Source organism: Schistocerca gregaria, chromosome 4 (genome assembly GCF_023897955.1).
Source record: "Schistocerca gregaria isolate iqSchGreg1 chromosome 4, iqSchGreg1.2, whole genome shotgun sequence".
NCBI classification, from domain to species: Eukaryota; Metazoa; Arthropoda; class Insecta; order Orthoptera; family Acrididae; genus Schistocerca; species Schistocerca gregaria.
In genome coordinates this window covers 498,873,746-498,893,058 of record NC_064923.1, presented here as the reverse complement: position 1 = coordinate 498,893,058, position 19,313 = coordinate 498,873,746, and the positions used below count along the sequence as shown (strand labels likewise).

Here is a 19,313-nt window from a genome sequence, read left to right as displayed (position 1 = left end):
TGGAAATCTTTCAACACCTGTTTTTGTTCTGTTTTAAATTCTGAAAAACCTGGTGACAAATCATTACATTTTGTGTTCAAGTTATTATGCTGATGTGTAACACTATTGAATTTCGTGTTCATGTAATTGAATTTAGTGTTCACATTTTTCAGTAATTGTTGTAACAGTGCATTGGCAATACTGTTATTGTTGCTATCAGCTGTACATTGCATGTTAATATTCAGATTACCAATAATCGGTGTCAGTCCTATGTTGTCAAAAGACATTGCTGTTTCACATTCCTCTGTTTCGTTCAGCACCAATATCTCATTGACAGTCATCATAGTATTGTGATAGTTTGTCTGTTTATCTGTGTTGTCATTTGTTAGACCTGTGATACCTTCTCTGATTTATGTCAGCTTTCTGCTAGCTGCACAGTTGGCGCTTCGTTTTCATTTATCAGTTTGTGCAAATCACTGTCATCTTGGCTGACTGCACCTTCTGTATTACGATCAACAATGGGTAATTTTTAGTCAGCCATTTTGGTCAAGTTAGCAATTACCAAAAAATTAATAAAAATCAGTAGAAAAATATTTATGTAAATAAATCTTGCACCTGGCACATGCAATTTCCTGTGAAATTGTGTTTTGATAAATTCCTGTCAAATGATTGAATATCTTGTAATAATTTACAGTGTACTGATGAATATAAGTTTGGTATGATTTTTGAGTCCTTTCTACTAGGAAAACAGTGAGGAAAAAGGAAGAAAGTTAACTACGGCAAGAGAGGTGCTACTAAGTGTAATCATGCAAATTACCTACGTTCCTTGCATAGTCAAGCAGCTCACTTACGTCTCCTGTTGATGGACAAATTGGTCTTTTTAATTCTCTGCTCCTCATTTTCTATCTTATAATACTCGTTTTCATATAATATGGCTTTTGCTGCACTTTTATTCCTGCAATAAGAAAATAGACAAAAATTAGTTTTTCTTTTACACAATAAAGACAACATTTTTGAAAATGTTCATTTAACATTCGGTAGAAAAAGTCTGTTCATGTTTAGCTATGAATCTGTCCTGGAAAATCAGAATCCAATTGTGTTAGTCTGTTGGTCGCTTTTAGAATAACCATGCAGGGAGGCAGCCCCACAGCTAACACAAAGAACATGAATTGACATTTACATAATGAGAGATAATTACTACTTGCACTACTGGAATTAAAGCATGGATTGTTGTTGAAACTAAATTAGTGCCATGAACAGTCTTCCTAGTAGCATAAGAAAAATACAATTCAAAGTAGAAATACTGAAGTCACAAAAATGGATACTGTATATAAGACAATTATACTTACTCTATGCATGGAGATTTTTAGAAAATCTGATTGACATATATGTTTCAAGATGTCTTGCAGGATGGAAGAAATTTCTGCCTCTTCTTATGATCGCGGGCAAAAGTCTTGCTTATGAACGAATCTTGGAATATTGTGGCATAATAAATAAAAATATTCTTGCGGCTATGACAATTTTTGATATATATTTTTTTTTCTTGCATTTCTATACACACATAGCATTTACTACACACATTGTCGACATACGAGTAAAAATTACACGTCCTTTTTATGTGGGATCATAAACATAAGTACTCCCAAGTGAGCTTGAAACAAAAGTTGTTAAAAAAATTAATATTCCCTGGACATTGCTCTTCTGTTACAAAGATAATTTAAAAGCCTATCTTTGCAGTCTTCTGCAGCAATGTACAAATTTCTTATTACTAACAAGAAAAAGAAAGTGTTCATAAAAATTAATAACGAGAAAAAAACAAAAAGGTACGATATTGAGAGCTTACAACAGGAACTTTTAGATTTGAAAGCTTAGAGGACACTGGAATCAAAATTTTTTGAAGTACCTTTGCATATTTGGTTGTGAATAAGCACTGAATACCCAGCTATTTCTAAGGTGGCAGTTAATGTAATATTACTATTTTCAACTAGATATTTATGTGAACTGGCTTCTTGACATTGACTGAAATTCATTGATGAAGAACTGAGGCCTGCTTTGTCAATTATTCCCCCATAAATCAAGTGTCTGAGTGCAGCGAAACAGGCTCAAGTATCATAAAGAAGATATGAGTATATTATATTAGAAATATCTGTTTTCTACAGTGAATTAAAGTTGATAAGTTGTTAATAAATGCGTGAGTCATGGGTTGAGTCTATTAATGTTTTATAATAACAACAAATGAGTACATAACAACATAATAATTTGTAATTGTGTTAAGATTCATGTGATTTTTAGGAAACAGACATTTTGGTATGCCGTGGTGAGTCTAGATGCATTTGTGTGTATTATGAGTAATAAAAGGGTGCAGAACACTGATCAAGCATACAACACAAAATTGCAAGAAATGTTATCTGCACAAAATTGTGGGAAATGTTATCCACAAGCCCCCATTGTTTGGTTGGTTGATTTGAATTCTTCACACGCATGCGCGCGCGCCCACACACACACACACACACACACACACACTTAAAAAGGCACGAAACACATGAAATAAAATAAAGATATTTGGACATAAAGTCCATGTCTTACTTTAAAATTGGCAGTGGCTGATACTTGTTTTGGTTCCTCATACAACTTCCTGTTCACCAAATCATCCCTTTTTCTATAGTGGTAACATTTGCTTAACGTGACAGGAGCCACTTGAACACTGGCTTGTTCTGTAAACAAGTATTTGGGCTCTGTTGGGCTCTGACTGACTATATTGAACCATCAACTGTTTCACAGTATTCCAGAGATGTTGCAAGGGACATGAAGAAGACATTGCCATCTACGTAAAATGCTCACCGCTTCAGTTTCAGACTGGGTAATTACGGTAAATCTGTAATAGCCAAACACATATAAGAAAAGGCCACCGAGTGCAGCAAAAAAAGGTAAGCAAGCTTGACCTACTTGAAGAACTAGAAATACCAATTCATCGAGACAGATTTGATAAGGCACTTAATCTACAAATGGAAGGGTGGATTCATGGGCTTTTTTAAATTTAACGGTGCTATGATGTAATTGAAAAGTTTGCATAGATAACAGTGGGCAATGTTCCCTGTGACATCTCAAGAATACTGTGGAACAACTGATGGTTCACTGCAGTCAGTTGGAACCATGCACTTCTTTACAGAACAAGCCAGTGTACTGGCTGTTGGTGTAACAGTGAGTAGATGCTACAGTGTTTCCAAAACAGAAAAGGGAGCACTTTGGCGAGTGAGGGGTACTATGAGGAAGTAAAACAGAGTGTCAGTGTTGCTGATTTTAAAGTAAGACTTTATACCCAAATGTCTATTTATTTTTAGTTCATGACTATCTTGTTTCTTAAGTTCAAGTGTATGAAGGCAGACATACAGATAATGAGAGCGTAACTCCAGTAATGTGTACCTGTGGGTAACATTCCTCACATTTGTATCCTAAATAATGATAACGATTTCTTATACCCTGCATCAGGTCATCCTCCACCAATTTCTTGGCACCAATACTCATAATGCCATGACTTTTGCTAAAGTTAATGGAGTTATGCTTATCCACCTCAATATAGAATTCCCCTAACTTTTTGCATGTAGCAGAAAATGACAGCCTCTACCCATGTGGACACCAATGCTTACAGCAACACATTACCTTGTAAATAAACCCTACCTTTTACTACTTTGTTTCCAAAGCAAATTTAGAAATTCTAACAAGCACTACACACCATTTGAGACTGAAAACTAATAAGATTAAGTTTAACTGAATAACAGTTTTCAGGGAATTAGGCATGTCTACATTTACTATCTGAATCTGGATGTGTATGAACCTGCCAGGGTAGCTGACAGTGCTAATGCTCACCGGTCCCGGATTGTATCCGCCTGGCGGATTACCAACGGGGCGGTATGCCAGCCTGGATGTTGTTTTCAGGCAGTTTACCACATCCCGCTAGGTGAATACCGGGCTGACCCCCATGTTCCGCCTCAGTTACACAACTCGCAGACATTTGAAAACGTTCACACTATTTCATGGCTTACACCAGATGCAGGCAATAGGGGGAGGGGGGGGGGGGGGGGCAGGGAGAGCATCCAGCCACCCTCTCCAACTAACACTGCCAAATCAATAGTAACACGGCTCACCCTGCGTTGCTGCGGGACAAAGGCCCCAAGAGAGAAAGAAATCTGGATATGTATGGAGAATTGTTCTCTAAAATTCCACCAAAATAAAGAATCAGTTACTACCTTTTCCTACCTTGACATTTATTTCGTACTACCATGAAAACTTCAGTCATGATAGTCCCACTGACATATAAAAAGAGTGATTCAGTCAAAATTTAGTGTCAGTACAGTGACATTCTAGATTTTGTTTCAACATCAGATAAACCATAATTATTTGTTGAAAATAACTTGAATATATTAACTGGCCAGATTGGAATCCGCAGCAACTGTTGAATGTAAACAATGGAAAAAAGAACAGCTATTGGTTGCAAAATCTATTTTGTTACAGCAGATTTAAATTTTAACTATTACATAGTTGTCTTCAGTGCATTTACAACAACAGATTACATTACTTCAAAGTGACATGTAGTTATAAGTATTGGTTGGTGTAGAGGGTACAGGAGTCTAACATGAGTTCATGTTAGACTCCTGTTGCTCTACAGCAACCAATATTGTTCTATGGGACACTATGGATTAATGTCACCTGTTGTTATATGCATTGAAGATGACTATATCATAGGTGAAATTTAGATCTGCTGTAATAAAATTATGGATTTGGTGACTGTTTGCTGGTTCTCACCCCCCCCCCCCCCCCCCCTCCACTGTCTACATTGGCTTATGTTAACGAGATCAACAGATGTCCTGTTGCCATACACTGTTTGCAACACAACTTATTTCATACCTAGTGGTAGAATGGAAGCCAAGAAAGTATTATAAACAAAAACATACTCACCATGGAAATTACTTCTGTGATGCATTCATTCCACTTTATCTCATTTCTAAATGAATGGAATCTTACTAAGTCATATATTGATAAGAAATTATACAAGTGTGTCATTAATTCCTTCACATCTCAGATGAATGTGCATCCTATTGTATCCTCCCCTCATTCTACAATATGTTAGTTCAAACTACATACTAGCAGTGATGTGGTCTACTTGTAACGCAAATTTTGAATTTAAATGTGATGTGTGATGCTTAAACTCCATATTGTTAGTATTTAAGTCATAAAAGGTTCCTGCTTTTATTTTCCTGTGTACTCACATAATACATCCGACATCTTATGATGCACTTGGACTGTTTTCAGTGATGAAGTCAATTATTTACAAACTTTTTGGACAGCAGTGTTGATAGGCCAAAGAAGAAACACAGCTCCAAGTTACAGTGTAATAATTTAATGAATGATATGACACAAATAAGTTTTTTCAGTAAGTTTATGCACATTAAAATATTTTCAGATGACTAGCTTTTATATGTATAATGCTCTTTCAGTTCAAAATCATTGCAAATACAGCACTATTTGCAAAAGAACAGTTCAAACATTAATATACAGTTCAACATGACAACTGACAACTTTTAACATTTCAACTGTAACTTTATATCTCAGGCAGAAATAATGAAACACAAGAATAACAATTTTTTTCCAAATGGGGCAGGGCAGAGCAAGTTTATTCACATGTTGCCTTTATCATCTGCTTTCTGCTGCCAATCTTGAGACACAACTGCGCGCGCGCCCACACACACACACACACACACACACACACACACACACAAATAATTTTAAATATTTTTTTTAAATATTTTATTAAAGACACCTTTATTTTTTTTAAAAAAAGTAGGATTCTTGTGTATAGCATAAGTGTGCGCAATTTCACTCATTCTCTCATTCAGTCACGCGTAACAAATATACTACATCATCCTTCATTTTGCAAGTTTACCAGCATTTTATTAATAATGCACTGGCCAGTGAGCAATATATAATATATACATTCAGGCCTCACCATTTGATTTAATCAAATTTTGTCCATTGAGTCTGTGATTTCTGTAACGTGGCATCACTAAGATCAACCAAATTTTCAAATATATTATTTGATTGCTGTACATTACTTGATGAATTAGGCTTTGTGTTACCATTCTGAATGCTTAAGTTATTGAAATCTAAACCATACTCTCTTAGTAAATCTAGATCTTGACTGCTTGTTACTGATCCAGAGACAGATGTTTGAGAGAAAATCTTTGACGATGGGCTGGGGGCACTGAAAGTACAGTTTGTTGTCTTTTGAATATTTTTAGGATCTGCTGAGAAAAATGTGCTTTGACCTGTCTGCAGTCTGTTAGCAGCTAAAAGATGTGCTGTTGATGCTGAATAAAGAAAGCTTCTGTTACCAGCTGGTGGTGGTGTACTTTCAAGGACAGGACTTTTCTCCATTGCTGATGGAACAAAATAAGGATATAAAGGGTTAGTTAGGCCTTCAAGAGCGATATGTTTCTGTGAAGATGGTTGGAAACTCCCAGCACTTGAAGAAACTCCATTATCACCGCCTTGGTCTCTTGATAACAGAGGATCAAAATCTTCATCACTGGGTGTAGAGTCCAGACGTATAAGATCAGCTTCTGCACCAGGCTAAAGGATGACATAATGAAACACCATTAAACTCCTTTTAAAAAAATAAATTAATAAAATGTAATGACACATATCAAAAGTTATAATAATTGGATAATTAATTATCATTTAAAACAATTCAACATTTCTTTGCACAATGCAGTATATGAACAAAAGAAAATGCCAAAATACAAGCATAATGGAAATAAAAGCAAACATTTTAATTCCCTTTGGCCATCAGCTGTATCTGCACATTTGACACACATTTTATTGAGATAGTTTTTAGTTGTGGATTTACTAAATTAATTGTAGACCGAATTATAGCTGCTAGGCTAACTGCATGGCTTGCTGAAAAACTGCTGAATACAACACAATAATAACAATCAGAAGATTCTAAAGAGTCCAGATGTAATGAAAAAGCACACATTGAATTACTAACACTCTGACATTGTGAAATATTGTAGTGAGAAGAAATGGGGAACGGTGAAAATTCTTACACTTTTGTAAAAAGAAAGATAAGGTAATGTGTTGCAGCCATGATCTGTCCAATAATTTTGTGAGCGACTACATAAGACCAGATATTATCTCAAGAAAAAAACATCCGAAGCCCTAGATCTGTTCCAGCTCGACAGCTCAGCTGGGCAGCTGTGGTCACTGGCGGGCAAGACTGAGTAAACATCTAGCGCACTGCATGCAGTATCACACGTGGACAGGACTGGACAATCAGTTTACATGCAGCACTGTGCACAAGACACTGGCCAGGGAGGAGACCATGTACAAGGCAATACAGGGTGACTGACTGATTATAATTAACAAAAAACATTAATAAAAGCCAAATGTATGAACATTTTATTTAGTTTCAATAATACATTTCCATTTACCTACAATTACTGAAATATAGGGTGTCAGTCCTTGAGCTACCGCAAGATGCAGAATACTCTTAAATGTTGGGCCATGCAGCTTTTACTCTCTTCATTACAGAAAACAGCTGTTCACAACCATATGTTAAGCCAAAAATACATATAATGTCAGCAACATTTCTGTGTAATTTGCAAAAGTATTTTGCATGGAGATCACAATACTATCTTACAAATTTATTATGTTGCAATATCTGTCCTTGAGCAGTGTGCCATTTTGCAAATCTATTACTTCTAGTTACATTTCTGAAGGAAGAGCATCTGGCACTACTAAAAATTGTGAGTGAAACTATTTTAACTTGTTCTGCAGCCATTGCATGTCCTGAAATCTCACCTCAAAACTTTGATGAAGTTGAACAATAATTTGTTGATAATCACCAAAACTTATTTCTTCAGACAACTGAGGGGATGAAAAAAATTAAGAAAAGTTAATTTTCCATTACCAAGTTACCTTTCAAATAGATTAAGTTTGTCCATGAATGCATTAATTTTATGGCACATATCAACAGTTAATAGCTCCTTTCCTTGAAGTGACATATTTAAGCTTTTTAAATGTCCTGAGTGATGGTTGCCTCTCTCCTTTCATTTCCATAAACAATGCAATTTCTCCCCAAATTGTAAAAAAGTAGATTGAGAACTTTACCTCTGCTGAGCCAGCACATTTAACACTTTCAGCACAAATGGTTTCCTGGTGCACAAAACAGTATGCTTGATATTTCTTTCGAAGCTTCCATCTTGATTTTTCCCTCCAGATAAGTAATGAAACCTTGCTGACTCCCAACCATTTGTGCTGTAGCATCAGTTGCCACAGAACAGACCCTATTCCATGGCAAGCAAGATTTTTACAGACTCACAGACAACCTTAAATATGTCATGATCTGTGGCTGTATACTACAACGGTCTCACATCTAGCAGCTCCTCAAAAACCTATAGTTCCAAATAAATGCTCCTCACAAATATTGAAAGCTGAGCAACGTCTGTGACATCTGTGGTTTCATCAAGGACTAATGACAGAGCTACAAAAGTCTGGCACTTCTGCGGATCTAACAAGGTACCATTTGCTTGTAGAACCAAACTCCTTCAAATCTTGTAACATCTGCTGGCACTAAGCACTTGACGATGGTGAGCATACATGGTTTCACCAAGGGACCCATTGAGAAGAGTGTTCTAGTTGTTGCAATGACATGCGCAACTTTGTAGGTTGCTTGAAATGCAGCATCTGTTGAATCTTCCTCAACATCAGTAATCAACAATAGTTCATAAAACATATGTAGTAAATGAAATCTGTATAGATACAGAAAAGAAGAAGAACCTATTCATTTGTCATATTTATTTATTTTGCTTCAGATTTATTTGTTGCTGAACATTGCCCTACAGTGTGACAAAAAGTTGTTTTCTTGCATTACTGTCCGGCTCATCTTACTGTGTAGTGTGAAGAGACATGTAGCGACACTGTACTTCATCTTCTTCTTCATCATATTCAGAACTTTGTGACACACAAGACACAGAGGCAACCCATTTTTCCCATTGGGAAGAAAAGTTTTTGTTTGTTGAGAATAATTTTTGTGAAGAGACATGTAGCGACACTGTACTTCATCTTCTTCTTCATCATATTCAGAACTTTGTGACACACAAGACACAGAGGCAACCCATTTTTCCCATTGGGAAGAAAAGTTTTTGTTTGTTGAGAATAATTTTTTGTTGCAAGTAATCTATCTCTATTTCCAACCAACAGCTCAATACATAGTATCAACACTAGGAATATGAACAACTTGGCAAAAATGGCAGGACTGCTTCTACAACTCACTGTCATCACTACATCCACTACGAAGCACAAGCAACAGGCATGTAATGCAGCAGTGTGCATGCACAGTGAAATGACCATTGTGGGTGGTCTACCCCCAGCACCTGCTCACTGGGCAAGCCCATGAGTGCCTGCAGGTACCCATGCCCCATGGGGCTGAGTTGGAACAACCTGCCCCAAATAGCAGTGACAGGTAAAGGAATTAAGGGGGAATAGATAGAAGAAAGACAGGAAAGAAGAAAGCGCATTTGAAAATTGGAATATGAGAACTGCAAATTAAAATTTCAGAAAATAGCAAAGAGGAACATACCAAGACTGCATGCCAAGAAATGCAGTCAATAATGGAAGAACGGACAAGGTTATAAACAATTTTGGTGGAAGCTACAGAAAAGATGTGCAGAACAAACAGTGATATGAAAATGTGGAAAGAAACCCCCTAGTGGAATAATATTGCAAGGGAGTAAGTCATAAAGAAAAATGAAGTATTTCATGAGAGAACAAAGGAAGTATGGAAGAAAAACACTGAGATGAAAAAAGTGGTTAAGAGAGAGACAGCATGACAGAAGAGGAAATGGATGCAAGTGCAGACAAAAATGATGCAAGAGGACAGTGAGGGGCATAAGAAGGCCCCCCACAAAATGGTGAAGGCTAATAAGAGAGGTCTGACGGAAAATGTCAGGATGATCAATAAAGTATCAAAAGAAGCTGAGAATGTACAGAAAATCAAAGAGATGTTGAAGTAATATATTTTCCCAATGGAAAAGTAGAAGAGGAAAATGAGGAGCCAGAGAATGTAGATGATGACAAGATGGATCTAACATGGACAGAAGGAAGTGATAAAGACCCTGAAAGGAGGCACTGCATCTGGGCAGGATGAAATAAGTATGGATATAGTGAGGACATCTGGCACTGCTGGAGTGCAGTGGTTTTACTGAGTGATGCGAACAAACTGAATGGAAAGAAAAGACGATGCCCAAAGACTGGAAAAAAAGGGATAATAGTGTCTGTTTTAAGAAGGGCTGCAGGAAACTATGTCAAAATTATAGCCATCTTATTTCACATGTCATGCTACCAAAGTATTCGAGAAGATTTTGGAAAGGAGAGAGCAGGAGGAGGACAGAGAGGAATAATACGAATTTAACCCAGGAGGGTCACTGACTTTGGATCTAATATTTAGTATAAGACAGTTCCACTAGAGACACTGCAAATATATTAAGGATTTACTAACAAATTTCCTAGACATTTAAAAGAAATATGATCATGCCAAAAGAAGCAATATCTATGAAACCATTCAGAAAAAGAGGAATTGGAAGCCAGACTATGAAAAGAATAAAGGAAATACATCAGTGAAGTGTGAACTGCGTAAAGTAGGCCTGGTCTGGAGCATGGACATAACATAAGAAAGTAAGCAAATGTAATATCAAGCCTATTGCGCATCAAAAACATGGGTAACGAAGAAAAGGCAGGTGAGCGTAATACAGGCTTGCAAAATGGAATTTCAAAGAAGTAGAATACGATTTACTAGATGGATAGAATAAGGAATAACATGGCAAGAGAAATAATGAAAGAGGAGCCTATGCAAGAGCCCACAGAAAAGACAGGTTAAGATCGTATAGGTATGTTAAAAGAATGAGTTGATAAAATACCGAGCTAGGGGGGGGGGGGGGGAGAAAAAAAGGGGGAGGGGGCTCTGAGCACTATAGGACTTAATATATGAGGTCATCAGTCCTCTAGAACTTAGAACTACTTAAACCTAACTAACCTAAGGACATCACACACATCCATGCCCGAGGCAAGATTCGAACCTGTGACCGTAGCGATTGCGTGGTTCCAGACTGAAGCACCTAGAACCACTCGGCCACAAAAGGCTGGCGAAATGACAACAGGAGGCAAGAGACCTAGAGACAGATGGATTGCTGGAGAGAAGGAATATATGACAAAGACAGGAGGAGACTGCACAGAGAAATATCGATGGAGGACAGAAAAACATGGAGGGGCTTATTTTCCAAACAAGACTCAGACAGCGGATGGCAAATGTAGAATATGATGATTCAGCAAAGAGAAAATTACCCAGGAACAAAAACTGGCATTGAGACCACCATACAAATAAAAGACAATGTAAAACACATTCATTCACAGCACCACTGACAAAACGAGGAGAAACCCTGTGTATGTCAAGATGGGTATACCATGTGCACAATTTTTATTTGTGGGAAATGATTACAGTGAAATAATTACTGAAAACAAGTAAGAGAGAAAAAGTGGAAGGTCAGTTAGAAGAGGAGCAATGTGGCTTTCAATATGGTAGATCAACAATGGGTCTAATCTTTGGTATGAGACACAGATGGAAAGCATTTCTGGTGACGACATTTCTTGACTTGGTGAAGGCTTATGATACTCACTCTAGCGAAAAGGTATGGGAAACCTAGGAAGGAAAGGGAGTTGGAAATCAAACTATTGAAATTCTTCAAGCAATTCAAGACAAAAGCTTTAACTGTGTCCAGACCTAAGTTGGAAGAACTGATTGGTTTAGGAATGTTATGGGGTTGAGACAAGTAAGTGTGGCATCACCATTTTTATTTATAATGATGGTGGATGAAATTGTGAAGGAGGAGGCACAGATATCAAGTTATGGCTTTTTGCTGCTGATACTGTGGTGTGGGGAACCAACAGTAAGGATGTACAGGAAGAAATAGATATCTTAAGTGAAAAAAATCAAGAAATATGGACTGAAATGCAATGTGGAGAAAAGCAAGACTATAGTGGTAACCAGTGGAAATAGACAAGGCACAGAAGGCAACAGGCAAATTAATATTAAAGGATAAGAACTGAAACTGTGGATAACTTTAATATCTAGGAAATGTGATAATAGAGATCACAAGAATCAGAGAAGATCACTGCAATTTATTAGTGTGTGGCATAGGGAAGTGCCAATGAAGCGTAAGGTTAAGTGCAGTGCAAGACAAACTTTACATCCACACTGACATGCATCGGAGACCTCGACAATGACAAGCCTGTGAAATGAAATTCCTAATTAGTACTTGAGGCAAAATGCGAGGATGCAAGAGAGAGAAATGAAGATTTTAGGAATGAAATAAGAATAGGGTGTAGAAAAATTTCTGCTACCAGTCACAATAAAAGATTATTTATTCATCACATGATCAGTTTCAGGCTCGTGCCCATCCTCAGGTGTTTACACATTCATGTACATGTTTATATTGCTGGATATCAGTTTGAATACAACGAAAATTGTTTGCTGTTGACCAAACAGATTCAAGTGGAATAATTGTAAGTGGCAAGGCAGCATTTATTATGTCCATGTTTCAGTTTTTTAATTCTAGCTGTATATTTCACTACTGTGTTGTGAACTCGTGATACACACTGTGTTTAAATTCTAACATGTAGGTTACGATCAAAGAACTTAGACATAGGCGGTATAAAGATGTTGCTCAATAAGAATACGAAAGCTGAATGGGATAACTGAGAAGAAAAGGTTAAAATGGCTTGAGAGAATGTAAGATGGAAGAATACCAAAATGAAAGATGGGAGGTCACATTTAAGGGCAAGAAGGAGACCCAGAGCAAGATTGGTTGACTCAATAAAGACTAGTTTAAGGCAAAGGAATAACAGTTACAGAAGATGAATAATGAAAAGAGAGGGGAAAGTGAAGAAGTACCATTAATGTCCCAATCTGGCCTGGATGATTCTTGGTATCAGTTCCAGTAATTATGAATTCTCTGACTACGCAGCTTCTCTCTCTCGCTCTCTCCTGCACTTCGAGACAGATACTGAATTCACATGAAATGTTCAATATTTCATATCAGCTTTTGTTAGTAAAAATTTGAACACATATTTAATTACTGCTGTTAAATACAATGTTTTCTTGGTCTTTTTGGAGGTGTAGAAGATGGACAAACGGCAGTGAGGCTGGCATTCCTAGATAATGGTGACATCAGACGAGGAGTTCAAGCAGAAATAAGAGAACTTCAATGGAGATGAAGACTGAAAGACAGAAATAGTTGAAGTATAAACATGGTACATGACTACAAAGTAACACCAGTTAATAATTATTTCAACATGGTAATTACATTAATTTCATTGACAATAATTAATAGCTAAAGTATTTCCATCTGTGTAAACAGAAACTTCAAGAATGACAGACGAGTTAAATAGGTACATCAGAATAATCATTTTCGCATATGTAATCACAGCTTTTAAACCTCAAGATTCGGAAACAAAGAGGGCCCGTGTTGTTCTCAGGGAACTTTTTTCCATGTGGTTGGTATGTGACCTTACACAGTTTCAACAAAAACTGATAAGGGCTGTGATGAATAATTTTCTGATCAGCCATATCTTAGACATGTTTAATGGGTGACAAATATGTAGGTCAGGGAAGAAATGGAATATGTTGTGCTCAAAAAGGTGCACTCTTGTAACTTGCTAAGTAGCAAGGCATTATGTAGCTGAAATGTTCCATCTATAAAAGCAAAAGGTAGGGGTAAAACCTTTTGCACTGAAACTACTTTGACTGAGTAGTTAAAGGCAGGTTACCATGAATACATAAGAATTAAGGTCCATGTTTTATATTTGCATCTTGCTTTTGATATACGTGGTGCTTCCTTCACTTTCGCAAAGCTGCAGTCAGCCAGTTCTGCTAAGCACTGCCTTCTAAAGGCTGGCAGCATTGTTTTGAGAATAGGCATTTAAAAACTATCAAGTCAACACATTTTTACACTTGGCTTTATCCAGTTCTTGTATTCTCCTATGTTCTGGTGTTATTTTTATTTCTCTAGTTTTATTGTAAGTAGTGCTTAAAATAGCACTATCTCATTTCAGTTCAAGATAAACATATTGAATCAGGTCATCTGTAGCACTTGTGCCAGACTTCAATCAGATCAAACCTTTATCACGTACACACCTCATACAATTAAAGACTGTGACATAGACAAGTTGTCTATTCCAACAGACTTACAAAATTAATCTATGGTTACTTCTTCGTAAAGATACTATGACAACAAATTTATCATTCAACAAAATGGTCTATGGTTATAATACACATGGTGTTACATCCCCAGACAGATACTTTGTATTTTACATGGTTATCATTCAAGAAATCGTCTATACTACAGAAGCATTCACTTACTGTAGTAGCATTTGCTTTTCAGATATCCTTCCAGGCCTGTGTCAGTACTTATTAGTCTTGGGTCACACTTCCCATTCCAGATCTTATTTATAAATTTCATGTCCATGTAATGTGGAGTTTTTTCATGTAGTTTTAACCTGTGGCTAGATAACACGTAACTTAATCTATGTCTAGTCTCATACTGATGCAAGAAGCAGTGGTCCCAGAAAAAATATATACATGCTTGGAATGCACATTAAATTTATCTTTTGAAATGAAGGTCTGCAGTCCCCCTCCCCTCTTTCTCTTTTTTTAGTGCCACCATGGCTCAGATGACCTTTTTCTGTAGTCTAAAAGTTTTGAGTAAATCAGTTTCATTAGAACCACCACAAAATTATACTATACCTAATTACTGAAACAAAATATGCATAATGTTGAGTTTTTTTTACAGCTCAGTTAGTGATATTATTCACATGCCCACTCTAATAGTAAATGGTTGTGAAAACATGCTTGACCTCTTGCCAACTAATAATCCTGAGCTAGTAATGAGCATCAAAACAGATACAGGGATTAGTGAAGATAGGGTTGTCATAGCAAGACTGACTACCATAACTCTAAAATACCACAAAAATAAATGAAAAATATACTCATTCAAAAAAGCAGATTAAAATTCCTTCATGCCTTCCTGAGAGACAATTTCCACTCCTTCGAAATTTACAATGTACATATAGACCAGATGGGGCTTGAATTCAAAAAGTAATACTGACGGCAATTGAGATATTTACACAAAATAAATTAACAAGTGGTGGAACTAATCCCACTTGGTACATAAACAGGTCAAAACACTGTTGCAGAAACAATGAAAAAAGCATTCCAGATCTAACCGAATGTAAAATTCCCAAGATTGGCAATCTTTTACAAAAGCTCAAAATTTAGCACAAAATTCGGTGCGAGATTCTTTTAATAGTTTCCACCATGAAACTTTGTCTTGAGACCTGGCAGAAAATCCACAGAGACTCTAGTTGTTTGTGAAGTATGTTAGCCCCAAGACACAATCAATGCCTTCTCTAAGCAATAGAAATGAAAATTACTACCAATGGAAGTGCTGGCTAAAGCAGATTTATAAACACAGTGTTCCGAAATTCATTCGCCAAAGACAACGAAACAAATATTCCAGAATTTGAATGAAAAACAGCTGCCAACATGAGTAAGTAAGAAGCAGATATCCTCGGAGTAGTGAAGTAACTTGAATCACTTAATAAAAGAAATTCTTCTGGTTCACACTGAATATCAATTAGGTTTCTTTCAGAGTATATTGATGCAATAGCTCTGTTTATAATTGTATACAACCACTCACTTGATGAAAAATCTTTACCCAAAGACTGCATGCACAGATCACAACAATAGTCAAGAAAGGTTACAGGAGTAATCCACTAAATTTCAGGTGCATATCATTAATGTCAATATGCAGCAGAATTTTGGAACACACACTGTGTTTGAACATTATGAATTACCTTGAAGAGGACAGTTCTTGACAAAGTCAACACAGATTTAGAAAACAACGTTCTTGTGAAAACACAACACAACACACAGTGTTGAATGTTGCCGACAAGGGATTTCCAACTGATTCTGTGTTTCTAGAACTCCACAAGGCTTTTGACACTGTACCTCACAAGTGGCTTATAATCAAACTGCATGCTTATGGTCTATTGTCTCAGTTACGTGACTGGATTTGTTATTACCTGTCAGAGGGGGTCACACTTCATAATAATTGATGCAAAGTCATCAAGTAAAACAGAAGTGATTTCTAGTGTTCCCCAAGGTAGTGTTAAAGGCCCTCTGCTGTTCCTTATCTACATAAACGATTTAGGAGAAAATCTGAGCAGCCATCTTAGGCTGTTTGCAGATCATGCTGTCATTTAACGTCTATTAAAGTCATCATAAGATCAAAACCAATTGCAAAATGATATAGATATCTGTATGTTGCAAAAATTGGCAACACATCTTCTAAAGAGACTACTTACACTGCACTTGTGTATCCTCTTTTGGAGCAATGTTGCACAATGTGGGATCCTTACCATATAGGATTAACAAAGTAAATCGGGAAAGTTCAAAGAAGAGTACCATGTTTTTTATTATTGAGAAATAGGGGAGAGGATGTCATGGACTTGGTACAGGATTTGGGGTGGTCATCATTAAAACAAAGGCATTCCTCACTGCAGCAGGAAAGATATAGGTGTTTGTTTTTTCCATGCACTGTTCACAAGCGGAATAACAGAATTATTGTGAAGGTGGATCGATGAACCCTCCACCAGGCACATAAGAGTGATTTGTAGAGTATCTATCTACATGCAAATGTAGATTTGGTTGTAGATATTATACAATACATTCACACAACATAAATGAGACTGTTCAGCCTACTCAGTACGCTGTCCACATGATTACTCCACAATATATTTTTATTTCCTAGCACACCAAGGAATCTTACTCAGTTTCAATGTCCAGTTTTTTGACCATATGATGTATTTTATTTACACATTTTGCAGATTGTTGTGTGGTGAAATTAGACATTTCTCTTTATCCAATGTTTAATGTAAAATTATTATTTTTGATCCAAGTCTCTGCTTCCCCAAATGTCTCCTCAATACGACAGACTATTGCTGTTAAGTATTCTGTATACAGGGTGGTATTGGACAGAACCTGGCATGGCATATCATGTATATATTACAAAATTAGTAGCGGTCCTAATATTGAACATTGCAGAACACCTAATTGTGTGTAATCCCAATTGCTGTGGCTTGTTGGATCTTGATAACCACTATTCGATACTGCTTTTGGAACTCATGTTCATACAAATTCTTAATTATTATGTAATTTTTATTTTAATCATATTGGACCGAAGCTAATGAAGATATTGGATATTGTTTTCCAATTTTTATCATGGATGAATCTTTCCATTTAATCCAAGACGTCCATTTTTCTAGCACTTCACTGAAGTAAGCTGTACTTTGTGAGCATCTATTTCATGTTCATAATAAAAACTGTTATGTGCAATGGATTTGATTGTGTTCATTTCTGTCTTTGTTCAGGCCACCACTTGTTTCTACCAAACAGTGCAGCTGCTTGCAATGTCATGTTTTAAGTGTCTCTTGCAAGTTTATGAACAGTAGTTAATGAGATCCAATAAGCCATAGCAATTGAGGCATCTTAACCCACTAAAAGAAGGAAGTGATTTCGTAAGAACAAAGTGAGTGATTACAGTACTTACAATCCTTTATGCGAACAGCAGACCAACAAACAAAATGAATACTCCCTCCTATTACGTTATCTATCGCTTTCTCCAAAAGATGACAACAGCACATGCCATGACTGTACAGTATAACTTTAATGTCTGTCTGTATTTTTGCTAACTGTTTTTATATTGTCACTGCAGTCAGAACATGAGGTTTACATCTTGAAACATGTTGCTTCATTAAATAATTTAAGTAAGACAACAAATATTTTGATCAGTAGTGAACACTGAAAACCTTTTCATATTTGTGAAACTCGTATTCGATTAACAGTTGACATGGCTTTAAATTGAATTTAGGTTTGATAATGATACAAGTAGTGCTGGATGGTCTGAATCTCCTAAATCTAAAATAAATTTTTCTTTTACACTATAATTGTAACTACACAAGTTGAAGAAATTGTTGTTGCTCTGGTACAATGGTCATAATATAGATTTAAGTCATTCATGGCTATCAAGTTCTTTAAATGTGAATTAAATTTGCTATCAATTCTTACATCTATGTGGAAGTCAGCCATACAACTGCTTTCTTATTCAGTTCTTCTGTTTTTAATTTATGTAACAGTGTTAAATTTACCTAGGAATTACAGATCTTATATGATACCCTGGGATACTGATGACATGCTGATGTTGCACTTTTTTTTTAGCAACAGTAGAACTCTTTTAACACACTATGCTTTTCAGGCAAATTCGTTTATGATGTTTACAGCTACAGCTGTGATTTAAAATCTTTTTACTTACAATACGAAAATGAATTCTTCCTCTGAGGATGACGTCAGCTGTGTGATTTAAGGGGAAATGTCACACTACAAACAAAATTACAGTTGAACGCTACCAAGTGTAACTGTTATGAAATACAATTCAAGATTCCGACATGAGGTTGCACGTAAAGTCTGGAAGAGTGACAAAAGGACAACTGACATGTGCAAAGTCACTGTGTTGCAGCCAAAGTATAGAAAAAAGGAATCACAGTGATACAATAACAACATTTAGATGATGATGATAATATTTTAAATGAGAATGTGACATACTACATCAGATGATAATTTTGGTAACAAGAGAAATCAACATTGCAATGTGAGGCTTGAATTGACATTTGATAGATAAGAAGGGATTATCATTCAGTACTGTTGACATTAGTAGGTCATATAGTAGAACAGTGTGATTTGATGATGTTACAAACTAAAAACAAACATTACAATGAAAATCTCACTTTAAAAATACTACAAGAAGTCAGGGCTGCAATGAACGAGTCTAAATTAGAACACTTTTACTTCCTCACTCAAGAAGACAGTGTGAGTAAATGGTGATAGAACGATTCAAAAACAAATGCTATGTTACATGGCAATGACTGCAGCAATGCAGAAGAATGAATAAAGGACATGGGTATAACTGGTGAATGGTGAGTTCCTACAAAGCATAAGGAAATTCCACTGTGACTCATTCTTTCTCAGTGTGACAATTTTGTTATCATTAAGAAAGAAATGCTTAGGATGTACAGAAATGAATGTGTGTTATTACAGAACTAATTTTACATCGCTTTTGGTATGGAGCAATTTCACTCACTGTTTTCTTTGTGCATCTGTGTTTCTTAAC

General features: G+C 36.3%; 1 protein-coding gene across 2 annotated transcripts in view; it reads right to left on the bottom strand.

Annotated features, from left to right (window-relative positions):
* Window positions 1-5,906: 5,906 nt before the first annotated feature.
* The window catches only part of LOC126268180 (DENN domain-containing protein 1A-like), a 257,983-nt gene continuing 244,576 nt past the window's right edge, over window positions 5,907-19,313 (bottom strand). For both annotated transcript variants that reach the window (XM_049973781.1, XM_049973782.1), the window contains one exon: window positions 5,907-6,606. In XM_049973781.1, the coding sequence (XP_049829738.1) occupies window positions 5,992-6,606 (615 nt within the window). In that variant the 3' untranslated portion in view covers window positions 5,907-5,991. The remainder of the gene's footprint in view (window positions 6,607-19,313) is intronic.